Below are 27,037 nucleotides of genomic sequence, written 5' to 3'. Positions count from 1 at the left end.
CAGTTTCCACGTTTCACAGCTTCTGTCAGCTCCTTCAGACTAGCCAGCAGCAATTAGCAAACTCCTGGTGGAACTGAGGATCTGATGGGCTCATTATAGGAGCCACTTCTCAGTGAAACGCTGATAAAAAAGTAGTTTAAGGGTTAATAGAGGAGCCATGCTGTGATGACTTCCTGTAGGTGGAGTTTTCAGAAAGAACAGGAGTTTCTTAAAGAGACAGAGGACCTATTTTAAGGTGTTAAAACTATTAAGACAAATTTCCTTTAAGTCATATTTGATATATACACAACAGTTTTCCAACAACTGAAGGTCACATAGTTACTTGCGATTGCGATATAAAATGCTTCTATGTGCCCCTTTAAGTTTGCATCTCCCTATGAGCCCTAAGAAGAAGACATCCTTTTCACTCTGGTGTTATGCTGATGTTTTAACTGTGTCCATAACTCAGCTGTGAGGTTCTGACTCCAACACGTACTAAAGCGTCCTCTTCCAACTTTCAGAGAGTCTGGTAGAGGCAGCAGCTCAATCCCCTTTGGACAGATCAGCCTGAGGAATCTTTAGTCTGTCTAGGGAAACGTCACGGCCTCATCGCTGCTGGACTGTCCAATAATCTGAAAAGACGAGGGAGGTTAAAGGGCCGATGAGAATAAAGGTAATAGAAAGTGTCACGACGTGCTGCGCATGAGGCTGAAAGACAAATTGAGAAAATAATGCAATTTATCAAATCAATGAAGAGCCAGAGCACAGGAGGAGGCTGTCGGAAAATAAATTAGTGGAAAAGTCAAGGCCATCCAACCTGCGATTATCACCTTTTAATCGAATCAAATTAATTTCACAAGATTTCAAAGTTGTTTAGATATGGCAGGAGGGCCAACATCTGCTTCATCTGCTCCCAAATGTACCATTTGTCAAACATGGTGATGGTAGTGTCATCCTGAGGGGTTTTTTTTTTGTTGTTTTTTTTTTTTTTTTTTAGAGGCACCGATCCGATATTAATATCTGTATCATTCTCGACATTGAAATAAATTCTATATCGGGTATTGTGACAATGTGGCCGTAAGGGCAGATCTACTTAGCGTAATTCTATGCCACTGGGTGACATCATGGGTTATTATGTATTTTTACATTATATTTTGAATTCCTAATTGCACTTTCTGAACCATTTGAAATAAATTTTGTTGCGGTTTATTCATTTATTTTTACATGTTTGACCAAGATAGTCTACCTATTGTTTTTCATAGTTTCAGTTTCTTTATTAATCATTTTTACATCGGCTCTTCTGCTCCTAATTGCACTGACTGAACAAATTAAAGTTGTGGTTGTCCATGATTTTATTGATTTTATGTGAAAACTTTCTTTGTCTTTCTTTTAAAGCCGGAGTGTGTATCTTTTATAACTGTTATTTGTTGAAACTGTCACCAAGTTACTGCAGCTTTAAATGGAGGTTGGAAAACACCAGCCTGTGTATAATTTAGCTTTATAAAGTGTTTCACTTAGTAGTAAAATTCCTGAAATAAACGTACTTTTCAACAATATTCTAATTTATTGAATGGTAAATATGTATATATACACACATACATTAGTGAGGAGCAGCGACTCGCGTGGCTCCCTCGCTGCAGAGATGTGAATGAAATCAGTTCCTGTTGTGACGTTCAGGTCCTGCTGCTCTCTGCAAAAAAAATGAAGTTTGTCTCACCGACCTTTGCGCAAAGAGAATAAAGAAGGAAAACATTTGTCTCCCGCGTGAAATCATAAACCGTCATCTGAACAAATCAGCCCACAGATTATCAGTCGAACATAAAGGGGGGTGTCGGTGTGACGGGGGGAGACGTCAGGAGCCGCGGCGCCGCTGTGAGCGCAGAGCAGGACAAGCAAGAACCACCAGCCGTGCCAAGGTGCTCTCTCTCTTTCTCTCTCTCTCTCTCTAAACTCCTTCGCGAGCTTGAGGAGCGGAACCGGGAGCCGAGCGGGAGCGGAAGCGGCGCGGGGGCACGATGAACAACAGGTCTCTGACTCCGCGGCTCGCCGGGGCCGTGGACCACGAGCTCGTCATCACCTCCACCTTCGGAACCCTGCTGTCCGTGGTCTACATCATCGGCGTGTCGGGTAACGTGTACACGCTCGTGGTGATGTGCCACTCCATCCGCTTCGCCACCTCCATGTACATCTCCATCATCAACCTGGCGCTCGCGGACCTGCTGTACCTGTCCACCATCCCCTTCGTGGTGTCCACCTACTTCCTGAAGGACTGGTACTTCGGCGACGTGGGCTGCCGCATCCTCCTTAGCCTGGACCTCCTCACCATGCACGCGAGCATCTTCACGCTCACCGTCATGTGCACGGAGCGCTACCTGGCCGTCACGCAGCCGCTGGACACGGTGCGGCGCTCCAAGAGCTACCGCAAGGCTCTCGCGTGGGGCGTGTGGCTGCTGTCGCTCGTGCTCACCGTGCCCATGATGGTCATGGTGGCGCAGACGACCAAGAAGGCGTCGGACGGCGGCGTGAAGAGGATGTGCGCGCCCACGTGGGCTCCCCTGGCGTACAAGGTGTACGTGACGGTGCTGTTCGGCACCAGCATCATGGCGCCGGGCCTCGTCATCGGCTACCTGTACGTGCGCCTGGCGCGCACCTACCTGGAGTCGCAGCGCAACGCGGCCATCAGCAGCGGCGGCGGCGGCGGCGGCGGCAGGCGCTCCCCGAAGCAGAAGGTGCTCATCATGATCTTCACCATCGTGCTGGTGTTCTGGGCGTGCTTCCTGCCCTTCTGGATCTGGCAGCTGCTGCCGCTGTACCACGCCGAGCCGCTGAGCCTGGCCTCGCAGACGCACACGTGCATCAACTACCTGGTGGCGAGCCTCACGTACTCCAACAGCTGCATCAACCCGTTCCTCTACACGCTGCTCACCAAGAACTACCGGGAGTACCTGAAGAACAGGCACAGGAGCTTCTACAAGTACACGTCGTCGTTCAAGCAGCGGCCGCCCAGCCTGCACTCCTGGGGCAAGTCGGCGTCCTCCAGCAACCAGTACGAGTTCAACTCCGAGACGCTGGTGATGGGGACGCTCAGGTGACTTCTTTCTTGGAAGAGGGGAAGAGGCGGGGAGGCTCCTAGAGACAGGAAGTGCTACAAGTGAGTATGTTTTCTTTGTTGTTGTTTTGTTTGTTTTTTACACAGGATGTTGTTTGGATAGTATATTAAAAAGGAGGACGCACCGTGCGTAAAGTGCGCGCAAAGTTTGGCTTTGATTTTTAGTAAGCAGTGCGCCTATTAGTTGAACCTGAAGAACCGAAGCCTTTCAGAAATATTCAGACCACTTTAAACTGTTTTCATATTTGTCCTGTCAAAAACCCCAAATTCAATTCAGTGTGTTTGGTTTTTATGCGATGCATCAAAAGACAGCAGAAATACGAAGAGGGGAGAAAATAAAATGCAAATGTTACATTTTCTTTTTTGCCAAACAGCTAAGACTCAGCTAAATTGAGTGGAAGGCATTTTTTGAAGACTAATTTCAACTCTTGCCACATATTCTCAGTGTGATTTATGTCTGGACTTTGACTGGGCCAATCGGTGCACGCACCCATATGTGCACCAGTTTTCTGGCCGATTGCCCATCACTGATCTTCAAAAGACCTGGCCTGCTACTTTTCATTTTGGCAGATACCAATTTTTTTTTTTTGGTCTGAAATGTTGCTAAATATAGCAAGAAAGTTGCTGATTTGGTGACAGTGGGGAGAGTATGGTTAACTGCAAATGTGCAGACCTGACCTGGTGGACTGGTCAGTCAGTCCAACGCCTCTCACTGCAGAGCAGAAGAGGACAGTGGTTGATTTTTAGACCTTTGCTAATCGGTTGATAAGATCGGCCTCACAAAATGAAGTTAATGGGGGTCGATTTATCGCTGCACCCTCCTTAAATATGCTTTAATCTAAAACTCAAGTGTCAAACTCAAGGTCCGGGGTCCAAATCCGGCCCGCCATAACTTTTGGTGTGACCCTCTAGACTCCAGACGCCAAGTTACAGAAATCAGTCGTTCCAGGTAAACTGAATAAAAGTGGCTTGGTTTAGGGTTAGAATTTAAAAGTCAAACTGTTCCATGTAGGACACATGGTTTACCACCCAGGGCAGCCTGACAGAGAGGCGGTAGAAACTGACGGCTTTCAGTTGTGTCCCAAACTGGTGTTATGGTAGATTTTTTATTATTATTATTTTATCATTGTGTAAGGGAAACGTGAATCAGAAAAGTAGCCAAAAGCTCTAAAATATCCTGTGTTTGAATGACAAAGTCCAATCACAGTCTTACACCTTTCACAGTTTTTTTTTGTTGTTTTTTTTTCACGTGTAAATATCAACAACTATATGTACATTTTCTCCCACTTCACAGTATTGTACCGCGGTCTGTGAATTTTGCAGTCGAAACATGGGAAAATAAGAAACCGTTCCAGAGGCATGAAGACATTTGCAAGTTGCTGTCAACACACACAAAAAAAACTTTCTCATCAGCTTCATTTTCTCAATCCTCACCAATGAATCACTTACATCAGGGGTGTCCAAACTTTTTGCAAAGAGGGCCAGATTTGATAAAGTCAAGATGCCTGGGGGCCAATAGTTTGTTCGGACATTTTTTAACTACAAAAGTGTCATGCAAATACACACCGTTATAAAACAATTTTCATTGTCACAATTATCTTTATTTTTCAAATGACAAAATAACCAAATATAAGCCACTCAGGCAACTCTAAAAGCAGAAATTCTGCTTTTCTTTCATATCTGGAGAGTCAGATAACATTGAACAAACTGTATAAAATACCTTAAATTTACATGAGTTTAAAAATATCTTTGCCTCAAGAACATTTTAAACAGGAGTTATAAGTAATGCAAAGTTGTCTGTTATTATTAAATTTTAAAACAAGTGAATTTTGCTCGTCATTTACAATATCTTTCAGACAGTAATAGTTTGTCACATCTACAGGTTCATAACATCAACAGTAATAACCAAATCTTACTCAACAGTTTAATAAAATTAAGTGCCATAAATGTTCTTTTGGCTTTTCACTGCTGATAGTGACAAACAAAACATTCAAAACACTCAGTTTCATGTCCTCAACTCTCAGTGCCACACTGTTACTGCCAGGCAAACATTCGCAAATTCTTGCTTCTTCTCAGGGCAAAATGTTCTCCACCATTTTCATAACACAGTCTTTGATAAATGTATCTTCAGTAAAAGGTTTGCCATGTTTAGCTATTAACATTAACATCGTAGCTTGCTTTGGTGGTATTTTCTTTTGACTCAGGCCCAAAGAAATCGCTGTTGTGATGCCAGTGCAGCTTGGAGCTGCTTCACTTTTTCAGCACGGTCACTTCCTGTTAGCTTGTTGTATGTGTTAGCATGTTTGTGTCTCTTTACGTCAAAATCCTTAAACAAGGCAACCATCTCATTACAAATTAGACAAGCACAATTGCCTTGATTTTCAGAGAAGAAGTGTTATAATTCCCATCTCTCTTGAAAGCGGCGGCCCTCACTGTAAACTCGTTTTCTTTGCAGTGGCAGAAATGAGTGGAGAGCGGTTCGCTGCATGAAGGCAGACTGATAGTATTAAAGTGGTGCTGCCACCATTTGGTGAAAGGAGGAATTACAGTTTCAAGTTTTATGATTTATTTATTCTGTTTCACAGTGCAGGCGGGCCATAAATAATACATTATAAGACCGAAGCTGCGGGCCGTATGAAATCTGACCGCGGGCCGTGATTGGCCCTCGGGCCGGACTTTGGACATGCCTGACTTACATCGTTCATAAGACCAGCAGAAGCAAAAACAGATTTCTATCCCTTATACACACAACAACTGGGTGAAAGCTGGTTGACCCGCTAAGGACAAGCATTAAGGTTGCAGATAGAAACTTAATGACTATATTGCGTTGGGTAAAATAGTATTTAAATCCATCTAATGAAGGATCTACACGGTTTAATCCAGGACTGGTTTAAAGCTCAGCTTGGTGGTGAGCGAGATCAAAATGACTGTCGAATGAAAAAATTAACTAGAAAGCCATTAGCAAAAATACATTTTTACATCTGGGTTCAACCAAAGAGCCAAAGAAACTAATTCAATCGTTTTTTTTTTTGTTGTTTTTTTTGCATGATCCTTTTGCAGCTCTGTTTTGCCCCAGGTCTTCAACTTTTTAAAAACAAACCTCGACTAAAAACCTCACCTGTGGTTAACGCGGCGCAATTAAAAACCCACAAAGACCTTTGATTAGTTCGAAAATTCTCCCAGCAGGCATCAGGATTCACGAGGGGCTTTGCGTTATTGACTCACGACTCACAGTAACATGATGTGTGTGTGTGGGTGGGGAAGGTGATGTGTGATTGATGGATGTGACTAAAGAGGTGAGGAGGACTGCGGTGGTTGACGCGGTGTAGGTGTGAATCTGTCACCTGTTCGTGTGGAGGCTGGGACTCCGTCCCGTCCGTCTGGGATGATCTGAGCTCGTAGAACTGCTTCCTGTTTCTGTTCCCGGGTCGACCAGATGATGGCTGGACAGCCTGGAATCACAACGTCCTCCCAAAGACCCAGGAGGTCGGGAATCCGTCCCAGGATTGGGTTTTGGGTTTTGGCCCAGCTGGGTTTTTAAGCCAAAAACTTCGTTAAAAGTTACTAATTCCCGCTGTTAATAATAGATAATAATAGATTGGATTGAAAAGAATAATCTGGATTTAGGCCTGACGGGATCAATTTTGCGGGACGATAAATTGTCCCAGTAATTATTGCGATGAAAGATGACAGCCTTAAAAAGTTTGAAATTCATGCATCTAAAATGAAAGCCTTAAAATATTTTAAGCTAATTGTTAAAAAAGTAAGTAAGTCGGCCTTAAATATGTTAATTACAAGTCTTAAATTTTGCCTCAGCAGGACTATTTAATGCCGAAAAATATATAGTTTTTTCTTCTTGTTGCAGGAATTTTCCGTCAGGCAAAAATCCCAAAATGATAATCAACAGAATGGAAAAAATCAAGTTCATTTTAATTTATCCTGCCATTCGTTTATTAATTGCTTACTGCACAGACTTGGCTGGATTAATAAATTAGTCATTCTCATGTTAAGATGACATTTTATTTGAAATTCATTTCAGGTCTTAGATTGAAGGAAATTAAAGACAACTTTGTAATTTGGTGATTTTCTTGTCAAACAAAACAAACTAACTTAACTAACACAATCAAATATAGCCTGTCTACAGTAACTCTATGAACAGTTCTCTGATATTTTAATACGGAAGCAGTTTCAGTATTCATAGACTCGCTTCATAACTCCAAATTATTTTCTGTTCCCCCCCCCCCCCCCCCCCCCCCCTTTGACCAAATAGAAAATACTGTGAAGAATAGCAGCCAATCCAGGAACGCCGTTCATCTTCCTTCCCGCTGATTGGCGGGGCTCTAGACGTTGTGGATTGTTGTGGGTGTGGTCGTCAACCCGTGTGAATACTGGGGCTCCACCGTAAGCGTCTCTTTAATCTAGTGCTAGTGTGTGCAAGCTTAGCTTAAAAAGTTTTAAGTGTATAAAAGATTACAGTGAAAAACATCTGGACGAGGGATGCAGACACACACCTGGTGGATTCTGACAGGGGGGAAAAAAACAAAGTGTGGACAGAAGGCGATGGAAGACATGGCGATGCACGTCTGGACACGTCTGCTGTGGTCCTCACACCCAGCTCTGAGACAAGGAAAGCGTCACATTTTCTGTCATTATGAAAATGATCTGAGTGCAATCTTGAGCTGTGACATTTTCAAGCCAACGTCCCAGCGGGCGATCGGCGGAGGAGGGGGAACGTTTCAGACGGTGCGGTGTACGTGTGCAGACTCGTGCGTAAATTGGTTGGGAGCCAATCTCTCCGTGGTACACAAAGTCAGAGAAGGCGGGAAGCGATCCGACTCCTTTAGTGCGTTCAAGATCCATGAGAAATGCAGGGTTGTTTTTGTAGGAGGTTGTTGATGTTTCTCCTGAGTCCAAAAAAATATCCTCATCCCCTGAGCTCATGTGATTTATTAAATATGACTGACTTTAACTCACAAATCATAGCACGAAGACTATAAATGTACTCAAGACTAATGTGGCAAACAGCTGGTTCTACCCACTGAAACAGAATAAACATACCATCCCCCCCCCCCCAAAAAATGACCTAATCTCCAATCACTAGTCAGGAATTTGATCTATTGTTCAATGTTCTGGTTGGACTTGTACGGAAAATGGACCAAAACAAAAACACCACAACACCAATATGTGGCCAGATGCAATATCACTAAACATTCACAGCCACGTAAAAAGTAAGTACAGCGCATTTCACTTCAATATTCCGACCAAGTCTAAACAAAAACTTTTAATCACAGATTCTCTTAAGGGTGCATTCACACAAGCCCTGTTTGGTCCACTTTAGCCGAACTCCACTTTGTCTAGAAAGTCCGGTTTGTTTGGGGAGGTGTGAACGCGTAATCGAACTCTGAGCCAGACCAAAAGAGCAAACTCTGGTCCACCTACAAACCTAGGCCTTGGTTTGATTGAAGTGAACTACTCTGGTTGCGGCTGTGTGTGAACACCAAGTGGACCGGAGACCGCTCCAAAGGCAGGAAGCGAACTACAGCGCAGGGCATTCTGGGTAAATACAACCAAAACCAATGCACTAGAGAGAGAAATGGCTCATGGTCTTTTACAAAAGAAATTCTACAGCTGCTAAAATCTGACGCTACTACATTTTTGTTTGCATTCTGTGAAGAAGAAAGTGGCGCTCTTGTCCTTCTTCCGACTGTTGTGTCGTTTCCTTCAGTAGTTCTTGCTACAGCGCCACCACAGGAGAGAAGGTGAACAGGTAGCTCGAAGGGTTTGGTGTTTTTTGACAGCGAACCGCACCAGCTGCGATTTTGGCTCCCAATCAAATCAAATTTACTGGACTTTCAGATGTAATTCCAAGTGATTATCAGCCAAACATTCAACACACTTATCTCCAAATCGCCAACTGATGTGTGTGTTGGTATATGTGTTTGCGATGGCTATTTGGTGAACGTGGCTGTAATGTGCTCTGAATGGAAAAGCACCGTATAAATTCAGTTCATTTACTATTTAAACTCCCTGGGCAGAGAGGGCCTGTTTTGGCCGCTGCTGCCAAGAGAGACGAGGCTGAGAGGCTCTGATGATGGAACCGGGCGAAGAATCCCAAACTGGTTCCAAAAGAAGTAAATAACACCTCCATTTTGGAGGTACTCCTTCTCCTGTACTGTGATGAGGTCGTTTTCTGGCACCCTAACCTCTGGGGCCTTCCTCCGTTTGGACCACTCGTTAATTCTTCAAAACTTCCACTCAAACTCCTGACAGGTACTTAAAAATCCAAATTATGTGCGTAAACTGTGAGTATTCTCTTCCAGAGAGAGACTCACTTAAATCTGCATCAGGTGAAGAATACCTCAACCTTATTCCTCCAACTCTTTTCAAAATTCCCTTGTTTATTTTCCCCTCAATGAAAATTGAGTTTACTTGCTGCTGGTTTTCTCTTTCAAGGAAGGAATGAATAATCGGGTTATTTTAGTTAATCAAATCCTGCTGCTGCTGCAAAAATAAAGACTTCATTCATTTCTGGTGTCCAAACAAGATCCGAAGGATAAAAGGACTGAGGCAGGCAGCTCATTTCTCTGGTTTTAGTCTTCATCAATTTCCCAAACGATCGACTCCTTTCCTGCTGAGATGCCAGCTTGGTATGCAATACTGCGCTGCTATTTGACTGTGAAAACATTTCAAATTGCTGTTGTGAAAGTTGAGAAATGAAACTGTAATTCCCCCATTTTGTGATGCTTTATTAGGCATTTAGTGCCACAGCTCTCAGCTGCTGCTGCTGCTGGTTGTTTGGTCTTTTAATTTTTCGGGCTGGGCTGCATGAGGCTATAATTGAGCTGGCAGTGCGTCCCTGTGGACCGCAGCAGTTTGACCAGCTGCTCCGTCATTAACACCGGTCACCCGGTGTCACTGACAACTGCACTCTGATTACGGACTCTGGCCGTTTCCAGACCCGCTAAGCTTTTCTGACAGGCTAACAAAGTCACCATGGGAACCTGCCCAATGACTTCCTGCAAAGGAAGACCGAGGCGGTGATGATGTACCGACATCCCCAAGTGAGTCTAACTGAGCTGAATAATGTGAAGAGGTGATTCATTATTAACACAAACAAACAAACCTTCAATCGACTATTTATGTGGTTATTTTTCTCAGCAGCAGCAGTTAAGTTGTTGACAAAACTACTCTTCAAACGCCAAGCCTAGCCTCATGTGACAGTGTTTTCATGTGGCTAAAGAGCTAGCCTTTAATGCTAGTCTAGCACGTTAGCTTCGCACAAGGGTTAAAAAAAAAACAATAAAAAACTTTTTATGACTCAATAATTTGCCGTCTGAGATGTTTTAGTGTCATTTCAGGTCTTTTATTTGCAGAGAGAGCATCACAGAGAAGTTCTTACACGTCAGTGATGAGTTTGTCCTGCTCTTCCTACCCTAACCGCGTTACCATTGGCCATATAAGTGCGCAAATTAGAATTATGAAGATAAATTGGCTTACTGGAAACACACCGATTTCGAAAAAAAAAGTTTTTCAATAAAAAGTTTTTGCACTAAGATGAGGTGTTTTTTTGTTTGTTTTTTGGGGGCTGTACCTGTAAAACTGCAGTGGAAACACTTTGTTTTTTGCATCACAATCCATGTGATCAGCAAACTGCTGGTGCAAGGCATTTACCCAAATTTTCACTTACCAACAATAGTAAAAAAAAATGTAAAAAAAAAGCTAACTAAGATATATTAGCAGCTAGTTAACTACAATCTATCAGAAAAGTTCCTCGAGAAAAAACCCCAACACTATACGAGATTGAATAGTCCTGCCACTACAAAATTTAAACCCAAGGTTAAGATATATTTTTTTTTTGCCAAAAGTGATTTTGAGAAAAATTTAATTAAATAAAATCTTGCCTAAAGTTTGCATTCCCCTCCCAAATAAAGGACTCTTGTCAAAAAATGACTCATTTTAGGAAGGTGACAATATTTAAGGCCAACTCAGATTCTTTTTAATGAATTTAAGGCATTTTAAGGCCTCAACATTAGAAGCATAAATTTAAGACTTTTTTTTAGGATGCGCGGACATCCTGCACTTCTCCCAGCACTACCAGGGCAACTTCTACTATCAATGTGTAGCAGAATCATCTGTAACTAATCAACATGCCTCGCCTGTGAAGTAAGACAAGGAGAAATTACAACTTGCTTTATTCTCCTTCGCCTGCTCTTCACTCGTGCTGGGGAAATTAGCACAGAGTGCCGGAGAGGGGCGGTGGTCCGCTGAGTCACGCTCTGCCGAGTGGAGCCCGACGAGAATCCTTTCAAAGTCTGGGGCAAAGCTGGTCTCTACGGTATGCTCAACATCTGAAGGTGCTCTTTTTTTTTTTTTCCTGAAGCTGTACCAGCACAGTCATTGATGCAGACAATAATGATAAGTCATGAGAAGGAAGGTCCAAACCTTCCTAGTACCAGACATATCAGTTCATACGATGCTACGCCAGAAAAGCTTAGGAAACTTGCGTTGAATAGATTAAGAGCGACTTTGAACATGACAGCTATTTAAGGGCTAGTATTACCTGAGCTTGTGAATTTGACTTTGGTGAAATATTTAGTTTCGACTGCGAACACAGCAAGCCAACTCATTTCTGTAGAAAAGTTCAGAACGGGAATAAAGCAACTGTAGTGCGAATTTTGTATTCTCAAAACAAAGTTGAAAAAACTTTTTTTCTTGCCATTAATGGACTTCGAATGGCATCCACTGATCCCTGCATTCTGTTCAGCTGCGTAACAGGAAGTGACCGCCATGGTTTTCAGCAACAAAACAATAACATATGACATATCGCAGCAGCTCAGACATTACAACTTAGGCATAATCAGTTCAAACTTCATAAGCGGAGGCACGTCTAATACTCATAGGTTTTGTCCAAACTTTCGTGTTGAATTGCATTTGCAGCCAAGCAGTGATAAGTTCTATGCTTATAGCTTTTAGTCTTCAAATGGGTTCACATAATTGTTATTGATACAACTATAACTCGGAGGTGTTCCAGTTTTCCTGTTTTGATGTCAAGGTCCACATATTTGCAAAACACACGAACGAGCAAACCGCAATCGCTTTTGAAAGGTCTGAGCTAAAGCGAGTTTCTAAACACTCAGGAGTGAGTAACGAACCTGAGCTCGGAAAGCGTACGCATCGAACTTTGACAGACGTCATCAAAGTGAAATAGAGTTTCAATGAGCGACTCTAAAAGCAATCCACACAATCCATTAAGAATAAAAAGGGAACAGAAACAAAGGATCGGCTGCAGCAGCTGTGTGGGAAATAAGAAAGGCAAGGAAGATGACTTCTCACACCGATCATCAATCAAGCAATTTCCTCGAGTGGCTCCCAAGGTGTGGATAAGAATGGAGGTATACGCGCGTGTAATCTTGGCTGACTTTTATAAATACAAAGTGTTCACTCAGGTCTTATGGCTTCATAATTGCTGAAAGAAAACAGGACATTACATCTGTGTGCTAAAACGAGGCATTGGCACATGGAGTTCTCGAAGTTCAAGCAAACGAGAAGAGAAAAAAAACCAACACAACAAAAACCTTGGCACGAGGAGAAAGAGAAACGCGACCCTGAGAGTCTGTCAAGATTTGCATCTGTAACCCGGTTGCATTTTGAGCAGAACGTTCAAAAAGTCCCGAATGATCAGAAACATCCATGAACCCAAACAACTTGACTGAAGCGAGAACAACCAGAACCGTTGGAAGACGTACTCGGAGGAGAAAAAAGCAACTGCTCTCGATTTTTCCTTTACATGTGTTGATTAAACAGTTTGTTGTATAAAACAAAGATAATCTGAGTAAAAGCACAAAAAAAAAAAAAAAACAGTTTTCAGGTGATGATTTGTTCAATCCTCTGGTTTGGCCAAGTTAGAAAATTCTGCAACAAAGTTTTTGGCCAAAATCCATTTACTGTAAACACATCACAAGTTGCAAAGTTGGTTTCCACTGAAAATATTTGAAAACGTCTCATTGTATTTACACAGGTTATCTGCCTGATATTAAATTTTGTTTTGTGAAATGTGAAAATGTGACAAAACCAAAGGACAGAAGGAACCAGAGGACAGAAATTTCCATCCTGAAACACAGTAACCAGGAACACAAGCGATAAAAAGCCGTCATTACCAAGTACTGTGTATCCAAAGAAAAACATTTGATTATTAGGGGTGTACTGAGCTGATATTCTTATCGGAAATCAGTCTGATAGCATACAAAAAATGAGTATTGGATTATATCAACCTGCATCTAAAATCTCTGATAGAAGCACTCCTCTCCAGCAGCACTTTATATCCCAAACGCTTTGGTTTAAGGATCAGTTCTTCTCATACATATTATTGTTAACTATTGTTTTCTGTTAGAGAAATTGATTGTTTTTCTGTTTTTGGTCAAGCTTTTCATAACATACCACATGACAAATTAAATGCAAGTATTTATGATTTGTGCTGATATCGTGTCGGGTACAGTATCGGTATCGGCCAATACTCAAAGCTGCGATATCGGTATTGCATCAGAATTACAAATGTCTGAAATTATAAAGAAGTGTCTTGCTGAAGAAAGAGTCTTAGTGTGAAATTTGAAAGTTGGTGCTTTGACACAATATGAAAATGTGGAGCTACATTTTGCAAAAGCTCCACCTGGAAACATTCGGAGGACTCGGACACTCGTCAGTGGTGGAACGATGGAAAAACATTTGTGCCGTGGAATCCCAGCTTGAGCGCCGTTACGTCCAAACAACCAGAGTCTTTTCCCTTCGGTAAAAAAAACTGACGTTTCCAAGAAAGAATTTCTGCTGCGGTAAATCTACCATCTGAAGTTCAGCTTCCTCCGGCTCGTCTTGTGGCTCTCCTCCAACAGCTTGTGTTCGACACAGCGGCCGGCGAGGTTTCTCGATCGCAGCCTGTACGCCTGAAATAAAAACTTTTTTTTTTTTCCTCTTGTTCACTTTCTTCATCTCCATCTTTGTTGCAGGGCTCGTCCGAGCGCACTGGACGCGGCGCCGTCGTCCGCGGCAACGCCTCAGGGAAGGGAGGGGTCGGAGATGGCGTGACTGGGGTTACAAGTGAAGGAGACGGTGATGGCGTAGCGTATCCCCCATGATACCTTCTCCACGCGGTGGAGGTTCTCCGATCCGGAGGAGAAGAAAGACACTCGTCCTGGACAGGAGAGAAGAAACAAAACAAAACAAAACAAAAAAACTCTTTAGGGAGACAAAAGGCTTCAAGAGGAAGTGCAACTTTTCAGGAAATATTTGCCGCTTGGCTTTCATCCACATCTGGTGATGGGACATTTGGCACAAAGCTTTGAAAACATTGACTTCTTAAGAAAGAAGGTAGTTGGTGAACTTTACTGAACAAATGGTAAACAGGGTTAAGCTTAGCAAAAACTACAACATATTTATTACATAAATTGTGATAAATGTTTATAATTTAAATAAATTATTTAAAAAAAACAAATGTTTTCACCAAGTTCTCATTTATTTGTGTCCAGAAGAGTGTGGCTAATCTTCAGCTTTGGACGTGAAAGTATCGCGGTGCACAGTCACTTTTGCTGCATTGATAGTTGATGTAGCTACATGTTATGTCCCTTATTGCTTGAGAAATAAATACCAATATAAAAAGCGAAGTGCAACCAGCTTTCACTTTAATCAGTTAGCACAGCTTAGCTAACTAAAACCAGCGAAGGTTTTGGGTTAGATTCCCAAACGCGACAGGAAGGAAGACCTTCCTGTGGAAACACAGCATTCAAAATACTGCGAGCCACAAGCATGAAAATTCAAATGGAAAGGTTTTGAAAATCGTAAAAAGAAAAAAAATCAACAATATAGTTACAGATGACTGCTCAACAGTTGTGGATAGAAAGTAAAAGACAGAATTTTAAATGAATCAACTCTAAACAAAAAAATTCTTTCTCTAAACCTAAAATAAATCCATTTACTGAAACCCTTCTCAAGCATTTTGCTCTTTAATCGACACTTGGTGATTTTCTGAAAGTCTCTTCGTTTGTCCAAGGCTAATGAGCCGCTGCCACAAACCAGCCAGCGTGGATCTTACTAAATACGTTCCACTTTAGATTTGCATAAAAGCTGATACAATCCAGAGACAGGCCGTGCATCACAATTATGTTTCTCAAAGTTTTTAAAAGTCATTTTAAAACTCGCTATTGTCTCGCCTTTTTTTAAAGGGGTTAACTCATTAAATGAAACAGCAAAAAAAAGACAAAAAGCTGGAGTCATTGTTCTACTTTCCCCCCTGATGAAACAAACAACTCGTGTCCCTGTGTGGTGTTCTGGGGGAGTTGCAATCCTCCTGGCAGCCTATCAGATTAGAGATTGTCAAGGAAAATTAGCTCTCACTGTTCAAACAAAAGAATCTACCGTGAAGAAAACAACCAAGAACGGGCGGCGAGACAATTAACTCCCAAACGAGGATGAGCAGCAAATACAGGAAAGGACTGCAATGTGAGAAAACAAGGACACTCCCCCACGCCTGCGTCGGCTGCATGGCTTTAGATAACTTCCAAATGGCATTATCTGGAAATAATTCCCTGCAAGTGTCAGTAGGAATGCTCCCGGTGTTTACTGCGAAGAACGTTTTGGACTCCGAACAGCGGAGTGAGGGAGATTAGCCGCGGCACAGAAGGAGAGACGCCGCCGGTGGAGCTCAAGAGGCTTAGGCAAAAACTTTTCCAGGTCATTTCCAGGGCGCAAAGGAAGTAGGAAGTTGAGAACGAAGTAGGAAAGGGTGAGGGTTTGCTTTTCCTCGCGTCCAGACCACGGATATTACCGAGAGGAAATCCAAAGAGTCCCACATCAGTTTGTCCTGGTTGAATTTTTATTTTGTGTTTATGTCTGCCGCAATTCGTGAATCGACGAATCAATTAATTGCGTTTGTCTGTCTGATTAATTACATTTTCATTTCATGATGATTAATATTTTTTTCAGAGGCAATTTGTTTACAGAGACATCATAATGCGTTATGTATGGTTTCGCTTGCAAGCGCTTCCTTAATTGAACATTTTTGGTTGTGTTTTATTTTGGAGATCTAAAATGTTTTCCAGTGTTAAGTGTTCTTTGCTAAGTTAATTAGTCTTTGAGAGGCCATTATTATTATTATTATTATATCAGTTGAAAATTGTATAAAAACAACATAATCGTTTATTGCGATAATTTCTGGGGCAATTTAGCGTCCATCAAAATTTGTTATTGTGCCGAGTTAATTATGTTTTTCAGTTGCTGACACATTATTATAAAAAAATTCCCAACACAAACTCCCAGACGTTTCAATAAAATGCATTCAATAAAATAACTGTACGATTATCATGAGAAGTTTAGCTTAAACTGTTTGCATTTCCTGTCCTTATAAAAGACCTTTCATCTATGATTAGATATGCAGTGCACTGCAATTGAAGCAACATCTGAAAATATTAGTGGGGCTGCACTTTTTGAGAGGAAAAATGGTGCGTTCTAGGTAAATCAATATAGAACCTGTGTTTTTGAAGTCAAAGTAAGAAACTAAATGAATCTGAAACTTCTGGCTACATGAGAAGTTCTGGAAAACTTGAACAATGCAGATCCAGAATCAAAGATTACGCATATAAATCCTGTTCTACCAACAAAAGAGCCGTGTAATGCATCTGTAAAAGCAAAAGCGACCAACAGGTTTACAATTCAGCGGCCAATTATAAACATACATAAAATCCTCTTAGAGCAGTTTAACGGCAATGTTGGCTGACTGAGCCAATTAGTATTGAGAGGTGTCAATTCAATAAGTGACTCATAAAACGGTTACTTAAATATGTAATTAAATCATTGAACTTGGCAAATGGCATAGCTTATTCAATATACCGCTCATAAAAAGGCACATAAAAACAGCCCACTAGTATTTAATGGACACATGCTGCATGTGCACCATGAATTTACTTCATCTCTCATCGTCACACATGCAAATGATGTTCCGTCTGAACAGCAGCGAAGACCTACGAAATTAATTCAAAAAGGCTAAAGGCTCTCACTTAGGGTGATAAGACTGTACAAAACCCAAAAGCCAATTATAACGACATAAAAGATTGATTTCTGAAGCAGATGGGAAAGCAGATCCGGGCTACGAAAACAATCACATATGCAAATGACGCTCGGTCTGAGAAGCAAAGAGCTGTGCTGTGAATTTGTAAAAGCTGATGTGACTCGTTAGTTTGGGCGGTTCGGAAAGTACAAAAAGCTTGGCGTTACGTTTTCAAATTTAACCCTACTTAAACATCTGCACAACTTTATCTGGGTGTTACTCGGTCTTCATGATGCCGTTTGTTCATTAGTGGCGGGTTTGTTAAAGGTAGATCTTATTTAGGTGTGTAAGGAATATTCTTCCATTGGATTTAAAGTATAACCAAACACTCAGACATCAATTATTTCTACTTGATGACGCCTTAAACTTTAGCGGTGCAACTCAAGACATTGTCAGGTCAATATATAGATCACTCCCACGGGCTCTTAGTGGATCATCTGGCTTTAATGCCTCAAAGGACGAAGGTCCAGAATAGATCATTGGCTGGAAATGTGTTCCCAGATACAATCAGCCACTTATAATATTCTGATTAGCTTTAATGCAAACACTACGGATGAAGTGAAGTACCGACTCCAACCTTTTAAATCATTCAATAACATCAAAACATCATCTAAAGACCCCCGCTGACTCTTTCCTTACATTTTACCCTCTAAAAAAGAAAAAAAAATGGTTTCATTTAATGTCAGGAGGAGCTGTAACAGGAGGGTTATGTCCTACAACACAAAACTATTGATCATTACAGTCACAGCAGTCAGCAAGTTAAAACCACGACAAATAGAAAGGGCACAACAAAGATCTGTGAGCTGAATCCAAGAGAAGATCTGCAGGAGGCCTGTCGGGTTTCTTGGTACCGATGCAGACGAGCGCGCCGTTGGACTGTTCTCTCATCTGTGTCGAGCTTTTCCTCAGAGTTTGTTTGGTTTTATCTTTTGTGCCGTTCCAACAGCAGATTTCGTCGCACTGCGGGGGAGCTCTATTCAGCTGCTCTCTCTGCTTTCTTAGATGATTTCATTGAGGTGTCTGAGGTGCAACGGTAGCCGCTGCTTCACGAGTCGCCGTCACGTCGACACGTTGTCACATAACCGCAAAAGCAGAGGAGATATTCCACAGTAATGTCCTGAATGACGCCATCATCTGCTGGCAAGCACCGCTAATCGGTCTGATTCGCTTTTGCTGGTCCTCTCTGATTTGCCGTATGGTTAGAAAACTGGGTGAAGAAAAAAGTTGGGGTAGGGAACACGATCGTCATCCATTATGACCGACGAGAAGAGATGGTTTCATCTTCCTCCTCCTCTCTCGGGTCCTTGGTTGTGCTCTGCCTCCATGTGAACTTCTTTGTTGATCTGAGGTCATAGTTCAATCCCAGATGTAAAAAAAAAAACAAAAACAAACAACAACAAAAAAAAAACTACATTGTTGCCATGGTTACGCATCATAACCAATGCCCGGACGTTCATTGGTAGAATATTAGAAAGAAGATATGGGTGTTGACAAACAAAAAGAACAAGACTGCCTGATAGTTGAAATGCGCTGAAGTTTTTCTTTACTTGAATTGGTATTGTCCAATTTCTAGAGTTTAGACCGGGTCCAACCCACTCTGAGCCCACAGACATTGTGTCTGATCATCTGATCCAAAACAACTAATCAGAGCCAGAAATAAATCGGACATATTATTTTAAACTGCTACCAGTTTAAAATACTTCCAGGCCTCTGGCTGTATGTCCTGGCTTAGCAGTCCAACTTCTCCCATTGTTGGCTTTTGTTCAGCATCTTCCATCTTCAAGTGCAAATCTTCTGGAATGTGTGACTGATGGGAGCGGAGTCGGGGTGGTACCACGTGCGCATTAGTCCGCTGCGCTTGTTGCGGTCCAATTTCTGCACCTTTCTTTCGTTCCTCAACAGCGTAAAACACCAACAGCTTTACTAAGACCGTAAGTGGATTTGTGCAACTTTATATGAGGTGTTCTTGTTTCATTTTCTCTGTGACATCTGGTCTGTAGGTTTCTTAAAAAACGCGCCGCAGAAGAACAACCCTTCCAGACCGTCGAGCGTATAATTTTGGCCTGATCCGGCCTGAACTGAGGTTGGTCTTGAGCTACGGACCTAAACTTTTCAGACTCTCCTGTGGTAATGTACGCGAGCAGGTTAGACCACTCCTGGCTGCATGGATTTTCATATATTCCTTTTCAATTTGTTGCTTAATCTTCCCTTTCCAGCCAAAGACACTTCACCTTGCATGTCATCTTTTTATCCGTTCCTAAACTCTTCACAGAAACCATTTATTTTTCCGGCAAATCTATCCATCAAATCTATTTTCTGCTGCCTGACATCACCTCAACCAGCCTGATCAAATTTCCCTCACATTCTTGACTTTTCTTCTCTCTAATCGTCTTGATGATGTTCTAATTACACCTAATTAGATGGCGTCACTTCAGACGAGCCATAAAAATCTCTGCAAACCCATCAGCCCTTCAAATCTGATGAGCAGACTCTCGCCCATTACAACCTGACAGCCACCTGCCTCGCAACGTCACTGGAAAAGATTTTGTGATCTGAAAAGATGAAACGGTGCAATTACACGCAACAAATTTCTCCAACTCTTCTATCTTGTTATTTTCGCTTCCTCGTCAGCAAACGCAGTTTAATCAGATGAAGATTATCCGCATACCGCCCTTCCTGTTGCCAGAAGGTCAGTCTAACTTCACTGAAACCAGACTGTCGACAACGGCGCCAGTGAGCTGCAGTCATTTTTTGTTTTTGCTCTAACGTGACCTTCAGTTAACTTCCCTCACCCACTTCATCACGATACATTGTCAAGGGGCCCCGGATGATTCACCGAGGCTTGTTCCTCAGCGGCGCATGAGGACTTTGACGGAGCGGACGTGAAGTGACAAAGGGGAAGGGAAAAAGGTGCGACAATGGGTAGAGAATTGGGGACAAAAGTCGGCTTTCACTGGAGATTAAAAGAGGCAAAGGAGCTAAACTGGGACAGAGGACAGAAGACAATGTGTGGAGATTAAGGGAAGGAGACAAAGAGGACAGGAATACCACGGGATTGCTTTCTGTCAGATGCAATAAAGGCAAGGTAGAGCTGTCAGGAAGTAGGAGAGAGATGAGGAGTTGTTTGCCATGCTGAGCAGACTCGCGAAGCTTTGAAATTATGCAGGAGAAACTCCGTTTACAGAAGTCACACCTACGAACAAAGCTGGGAAAAACTCATCCAAGGATTACTAGAAATATTCAAAAGATAGACATTATGCTGGACTTTTGTCAAGGGTCTCAAGATGACCAACAGATCTTGATGCAGAGGGGGCAATAAATAAATAAATAATTTTTAAAAAATCACAGCACAGACATCAACTAGAGCTTTATTCAGAAGGCCTGCATTCCTGTCTAACATAAAAACAATCCCCTGATAAAGACAGCAGACCCAGTTTTTAAATAGTCAATATTTTCAAGGGTTTCGAGACATTCAAGGTAAACCTCTTAATGGTCACCCAAAAAAAAAAAATTTTTAAAAAACACTTACATGCAGGTCAGTGAGTCGTGACTTGCATGTAATCGTCGCGTCCTTATGATAGTTAAAGGCTTTTAAAAGTGACATTTTTAACTGAGTTTTGCCTGTTAACTCAATATAAACTCATTTATATTGAGTTAACACAATATAAATGTAATGTAGGGTTGAAAGTAGGATACTGGTATCTCAACCCAATTGAAGACATTGTATGAGAAAGTTCAGTTGAAATATAACCAAGATTTTTTTTTTTGATTGATCTATAAATAATTCAGTTTCTACCATTTCCCAAGACAACTAAAAATCTTCATACTTCTTCACACACTTGAGAAAACTTGCTCGCTGTATTACCTTGCATTTTCTGTCACTGTGGACAATTTAATGAGTCAACTTAATTTCTCCTTCACTTGTCTTTTTGGTCAAGTAATCATACAAAGAACCCGCTTCGATAAAAATAGATCGCTTAATTTGCTAAAAGAGGAGAATGTCTAACCCTCTGAGTATTTGCAGCAAAGTAAAACACAATTCCCCGAATATTCACTGTGCAGAGGTCTGATTACCCACTTAGAGAGGATTACAGTCATTTCGCTGCCCGTTTTGCTGCTCTTAGCCCCCCTTCAGAGGAGCAGCTGGGCTACAACAGGTCAAGCTTCTCTGTTTGAAGTGGAATTAGTAAATGCATTACAGGATATGCATACATAAGGTGATTTAGTCATCAAGAGCTAATTAGCGGATCTCACTTTGCTACATAAACAAACAATACGTCCTTTACTGTAAATGTGCAAAGTACACATGAATAAACCCTTTTCCAACTTAAATCAGACAAAAGTTCAGTTATTAATGGAAGGTTATTTGGGGGTTGAATTTTTTTTTTCCCCCACCCCGTTTTTCCCTTGGCAAAGAAAAGTGAGCCGCCAGCTAGTACCTGCCCGGGGTTCCACAGTCCGATTGCCATTTTGGTCCATGAAGACAAATCGTCCGCCGGTGAAGTCTGAGCCGTAGTCAGACAGGTACAGGAGAGATGTGTAGTCAAAAGAGCCATACGTCTCCTAAAAGACAGAGAGGGTTGAAGCATGACTGACCCACCAAATAGCTGAGCACATTTTCAGAATCAAACTCAGCCTTTACTGTCATTATATACCAGCACAACGAAATTTGCTTCAGTACAGCCCATCCAAGGAAGGAAAAAAAAAAAAAGACAAACGACATAGGACATGGGCAGACAGATGCCAGAGGACGTAGCCATCATGAAAGGCGCCATCCTTTCATGATGTTATCTTATATGCATATGATATGAAGTCATATGCCATGCAACATATATGCTGTAGGTGTTTTTTTTTTTTTAAATCAAATAAAAAGTTTCCATTCCTTATGCAAATAATATGAAATGTAACTACACTAAATAAAATGACACATTTTTGCAGTAATTTTGACTGACAGTAAGTAAAGTTATAGTTACTGGATTGTGCTATAAAACGTCACTCTGTGGCTGGAAAATACAAAATACCGCCCCTAAATTATGAATGATTAACTTATTGTGGCCTCGCAACTTCCTCCTGAGTTGCACGGACCTGAATTCCCGACCTGTTTGTTTGTAATCAAAAAGTCTCTATGAGTCTTGCTGCAAAGGCTACCGTCATGAGGTTTTGGGCTTTTCAGTTGGACAGATTGGTATTACAAGCGCAACTTTAGCCAAAGTTTAGAAATCGGGGAACATTTCTCTGTGCGAAGTGATACGAAGTCAGCAAGATCCCGCAAGTTCTTGTTTTAGTTGGAGGAATATCCACTCCTTCTTTACCAGTGGTTCAGATGGACTGGTCCGAAAGCCCGCATAACTCTCCTACATGCTTTTAGCACAATGAGGTGCACTGAGTAGAGTGTCGAGGTGAGAGTTAAAGCTCAGATGGGAATCTTTTTAAAAAAATTAATTAATTAATAAAAAAGTGGAATCCATCTTTCCTGTAGAAATCAGAAAATTTTTTGAGTCAAAGAGTCGTTATGTAACTTTAACAGCTAATATTGAATTGCGTCTAAAGCCATCTGGAAAGTCTTGAATGAATGCCAAAGAGGTGTATAAAACCCATCTTCGGTTTGGTTTCATTATGACAGTGATCCAAGTTCTACTAAGAGGACGGCTGAGGCTATTATGCAGCTCTGATTGGCCATCAACTGCAATCGAGCTTCCCTTCAGCGAAGAGACAAGGCCGGGTCAGGAATGTAAACGTGTCGGCAGCAGTTTGCAGCCGGGTCCATCTGCGCCATAAACGATAAACCCATCTCTCTGCTGTCACACTTCAACTGTAGCTCTGACACAATATCAACTTATTGATCGATGGGCAAAAGAAAAGCCACCACTAAAGATGTTGGAGGCTATTTGCATGTAAATGAGGGTCGGGTTGTCCAACCGGCCTCAGAATAGCAGCAGAGACAGATGGCGAAGTGAAGAGGCGTTTTTTCTTTTGATTCGTTTGTTTCCTGCTGCTGAGAGCCAGAAGGACCCGGTGAAGAGGCAAATATTAATGTTTGTAAAAGCCAACACAGGATATTTGACAACACAAAGGGTGAAATGGAATCAATCTAGAAACGAGGCAGAGAGAACAATAGTTGTCAAGGTGTTGTGCTGCTTTTCTAAACGAGAAAAACGGGTCAATATCAGGACTGACGCATCGACAAACGACAATAAAGCAGAAAAATTGTTTAACATCAAGAATCCCATTGCAGCCAATACCAATGACCGTATTTATTCCTTTTTTAGTCCTACTGGTTGAAGAAATAATGTTTGACTTTCTACTATTCTCTTAAATCAACGAGTCACAATCAGATCAGCATCCGGTGCAGGTCCACCAGGTTCCAAAACAGCTTTTTCCCACTTGCCATCAGACTGCTGAACTCTTAACTGGACTGCACTTAAAATCTAGTCTCCACTTTATACCTTGCACATGTACATAGCTAAGTAACTTCCATTTTACTGTCAGTCCTGCACTTTATATTTATATTTATATTCATATTTTATACTGTATTTTATTTTATTCTGGAGTAACCTCACAACATTGGAAGCTCAAAACATTGTCCTGAGCCGTATGCAACGAAATTTCGTTCTGTATACACCCTGTGCATGCAAAATGACAACAAAGTCAGTCTAAGTCTAAGTCATATATTTCATTTTAGATTTTTAAACAATTTCATTTTACAAAAGCTTTTTACTCCCTAGAGAGACTTTCCTTTGAACCGGAGCCAACATGTTCTTCAAACCTCAGAGAAGCGAAGGTCTTCGGACAGCAGCCGAGGTGGAGACGACTTCAAAAGATCCAATTCACGAATTCTGATGAAAACTGAAGCATGTATGATGTGAACAGCTTCAGAAAACAACATTAAAAAGTAACGTGCAAGGATGAACGAAACGACGAAAGAAAGAAGGGTTCGCAATTATTTACGTTCATTTATATTCATATTACAATATTAATGTTTACTTGTGACAAATTTTTGTATTGTAGACAGATTTTAAATATGGATAATCTGATTAAAAACTGGCCCTGCGACAGACTGGCGACCTGTCCAGGGTGTACCCCGCCTCTCGCCCGGAACGTGGCTGGAGATGGGCACCAGCAACCCTCCCGACCCCCTTAGGGACAAGGGTGAACAGAAAATGGATGGTTGGATGGATGGATTAAAAACTGGTATTACAAGCGCCACTTCAGCCAAAGCTTTGAAATCGGGGACGATTTCTCTATTTGAAGAAAGAGAGAAAGGAAGCGAAGAAGGAAGGGAACAAGAAAGCAAAGAAACAAAAATTACAGAGAATTATAGGGAGAAAGGATGAAAGAAAGAGAAGTGGAAAAAAAGCAAAGAAAGACATAGAGACACAAAAAAAACACAGACAGGAAGGAAGGATTTTTAAACTCACAGGATAGTCAATAAAGTTTGGGCTTAATGGAAACTATACTCCATTTTCCCCCCATATGTTACCTGACCCTGTAAAGTGATTCAACCCGATGTAGCAGCTCTGGAAGCAGTGAGGTCACAAACCCAAACCGGCGCTGGCTTATCTGCGGCCAAACAAACTCGCGGCTCTGTTTTTGTCCGTTACCTTATCGATGTGCGGGTGCCAGTACTCGTCATGCTGCGTCTTGGCTGCGGTGCTGTTGATTCTGGAGAAGAAGGTGGGCTTGGTGAGGTACATCAGGGTTCGGTCCAAGCCAAACGTCTCGGCAATGACGGCCTGGATCCGGCCCCGCACATCTCTAGCGGTGGAAAACGGGAGAGACGAGTCCGAGGTGGAAGCTGATTTCAGTATGATTTATGATTCCTACACACCGACAGCTGCAGCTGTCCAAGAGACACGCTCATAGCTAAATATTCTAGATTCATTTAGAATTTTTTTCCATCCTAACTAGCAAAAGAGGTCTTTAAACTCTTACTTAACCATCCTGCAGAAGGGTCCAGTGGACCCTGCATGACCTTTTACCCCATGTGCTCTTCTATGAGTTTTTAAAAATTTTTTTATGATTTCGGGAACTGACAGGATACCACCATCGTTTCCCCATTAATCAACCGTCATATGAGCCTTGCACCAAGACTGTGGGAGGGTTAAAAGTCAACTACTGCTTTATTTGGGGCAAATCTGTGATATTGTGCATTTATTACAACTATTATTATTATGATTAATAATCCTAATTAAAAAAAAGAAGCAAAAAAGGGAAAAAAAAGGAGTAAACCAAAAAATGTTTTGAGATTAATCTCTGAAATTTTCTACAAAGAAAAACATGGAAATTGCTGAGTTTGAAAATTTTGACTTCTCAGAAACTTTCTAGAAAAAAAAGTTGAAAATATGTTTTGAAAAGTCAAAATTTTGCTAGAAAAGTTTGAAATTTGAGTTTCAAAAGTCAAAATGTCAGAAATTTCCTTGTTTTTTATCTAGAAAATTTAGCAGAAATGTACTCCTGTTTTTTTTCCATTTACAATGGCACTAGTACGCCATCGTACTTTATAATCACCTGTAAAGCTTGAAATCCTCTTCTGTGAAGACATCTGCTATCTGTTCCCCAAAATACCTGCAGCAGAACCACAGAGCCAAAGGTCACAGGTCACCGACACACAGCACAGGGAAGGGAAAAATGAATTTAATTTGAGTAAAAATAGTTAAACATTCAGTCAAACATTAAAGCATCAGATTTTAAGCAAGCGATTGACAGAAAGTCTTGATTTTTGAGTGGGAACTGTTACGTCAGCATTTTCTGATTAAAATCTGACAGATGTTCTCTGAGAACCCCGTATCGGCCACCTGTCCCACCCGGCAGGTGGCCGATACGGGGTTCTCAGAGAACATCTGACTCACACCCAGAGGTGTGACCAAGTCACTGTGTTGCAAGTCTCAAGTCTTTGTCCTCAAGTCCGAGTCAAGTCTCAAGTAAAGACAGGCAAAAGTCGAGTCAAGTCTCAAGTCAGGAACCTTTAATTTCAAGTCATTTCGAGTCGTTTTTATTTTATTTTTTTTTATAATTTGCAATTATACAAAAAATTCAAATAATAGACCATTTGTTCGTTTTAAAATATGTATTTATCTCAAATGATAGAACATGTGTAGCTGAACACAAAGTATAAAAACATTTTTAAATTGGACCACTTTATTGCCCAGTTCTGTTAAACTTGATATTCAATAAAAAAAGAGGAAAATGCTGACATTTCCACAGCACAATACAAAGAACCATAACAGCAGTTTTTTCCTCTTTTCTCTGACCTGTCAAAACAATATATTGTCAATATAATTTCCCAACGTAGATGTCTTCAAATACACCAACCATCCTTAGATGATACTAGACCCGGCTCATCATCATGATGGGACAGAGAGACTCTGTTCCCTGTGTTCAGGTCCAGAATCTGCTTTCTGTTACGGAGCCCCGCTCACTATCCACCGGCTTCCTGAGCTAACACGGTGCACATTATTTGTGGAGGCATTTGAAGGACCGGATTTATGGTAAATAATCACCAATTTAACCCGGAGTACACATGCTAACACGAAGTTAGCTAAAGTCAGCTATCTTACAGCAAAAGAAAAGCACCACCTACCGATCTTTGTGAAGCTTCAAATGCCGGACAAAGTTGGACGTCGTGGCATCTCCATCCGATATTCTCTTCTTGCATGTTTTACAAGTTGCAGTTCGTTTTTTAGCCGAAAGTTCATAACCTACGTAGCCAAAAGAAATTACTCGCGGAAGCATATTCGAGCGGTTATTTCGTATTTCGTTCCCTGAGCTCTGCAGCTTTGCCGCGTTTTTTTAAATGTCCAAATCCTGTTAATTTGATTGGTTGTGCTGCAGCTACGTACACATACATACATAAGGAG

At 41.5% G+C, this 27,037-nt stretch overlaps 2 protein-coding genes across 2 annotated transcripts in view; one reads left to right on the top strand and one right to left on the bottom strand.

The window, feature by feature from the left end:
• Window positions 1-1,179: 1,179 nt before the first annotated feature.
• LOC114152228 (urotensin-2 receptor) lies at window positions 1,180-14,191 on the top strand. The gene is made up of 2 exons (XM_028030052.1): window positions 1,180-3,130; window positions 14,089-14,191. The coding sequence occupies exon 1, from the start codon at window positions 1,995-1,997 to the stop codon at window positions 3,069-3,071; it is 1,077 nt and encodes a 358-aa protein (XP_027885853.1). The 5' UTR covers window positions 1,180-1,994; the 3' UTR covers window positions 3,072-3,130; window positions 14,089-14,191.
• Window positions 10,651-27,037, bottom strand: part of ogfod3 (2-oxoglutarate and iron dependent oxygenase domain containing 3) — a 24,730-nt gene continuing 8,343 nt past the window's right edge. Inside the window, exons 6-9 of the mRNA XM_028030053.1 lie at window positions 25,689-25,745; window positions 24,782-24,935; window positions 21,620-21,743; window positions 10,651-14,273 (exon numbers count right to left, since the gene is read on the bottom strand). Coding sequence (XP_027885854.1) covers window positions 14,137-14,273; window positions 21,620-21,743; window positions 24,782-24,935; window positions 25,689-25,745 — 472 coding nt within the window. The 3' untranslated portion in view covers window positions 10,651-14,136. The remainder of the gene's footprint in view (window positions 14,274-21,619; window positions 21,744-24,781; window positions 24,936-25,688; window positions 25,746-27,037) is intronic.

This window comes from Xiphophorus couchianus, chromosome 10, assembly GCF_001444195.1.
Source record: "Xiphophorus couchianus chromosome 10, X_couchianus-1.0, whole genome shotgun sequence".
Taxonomy (NCBI): Eukaryota; Metazoa; Chordata; class Actinopteri; order Cyprinodontiformes; family Poeciliidae; genus Xiphophorus; species Xiphophorus couchianus.
Note: the sequence above shows the minus strand (reverse complement) of the source record. Positions and strands in the feature narration are given on the sequence as shown.

Bases quoted from the DNA above. Each gene is read 5' to 3' on its own strand.
- LOC114152228 (XM_028030052.1), top strand. From the start codon at position 1,995: ATGAACAACAGGTCTCTGACTCCGCGGCTCGCCGGGGCCGTGGACCAC.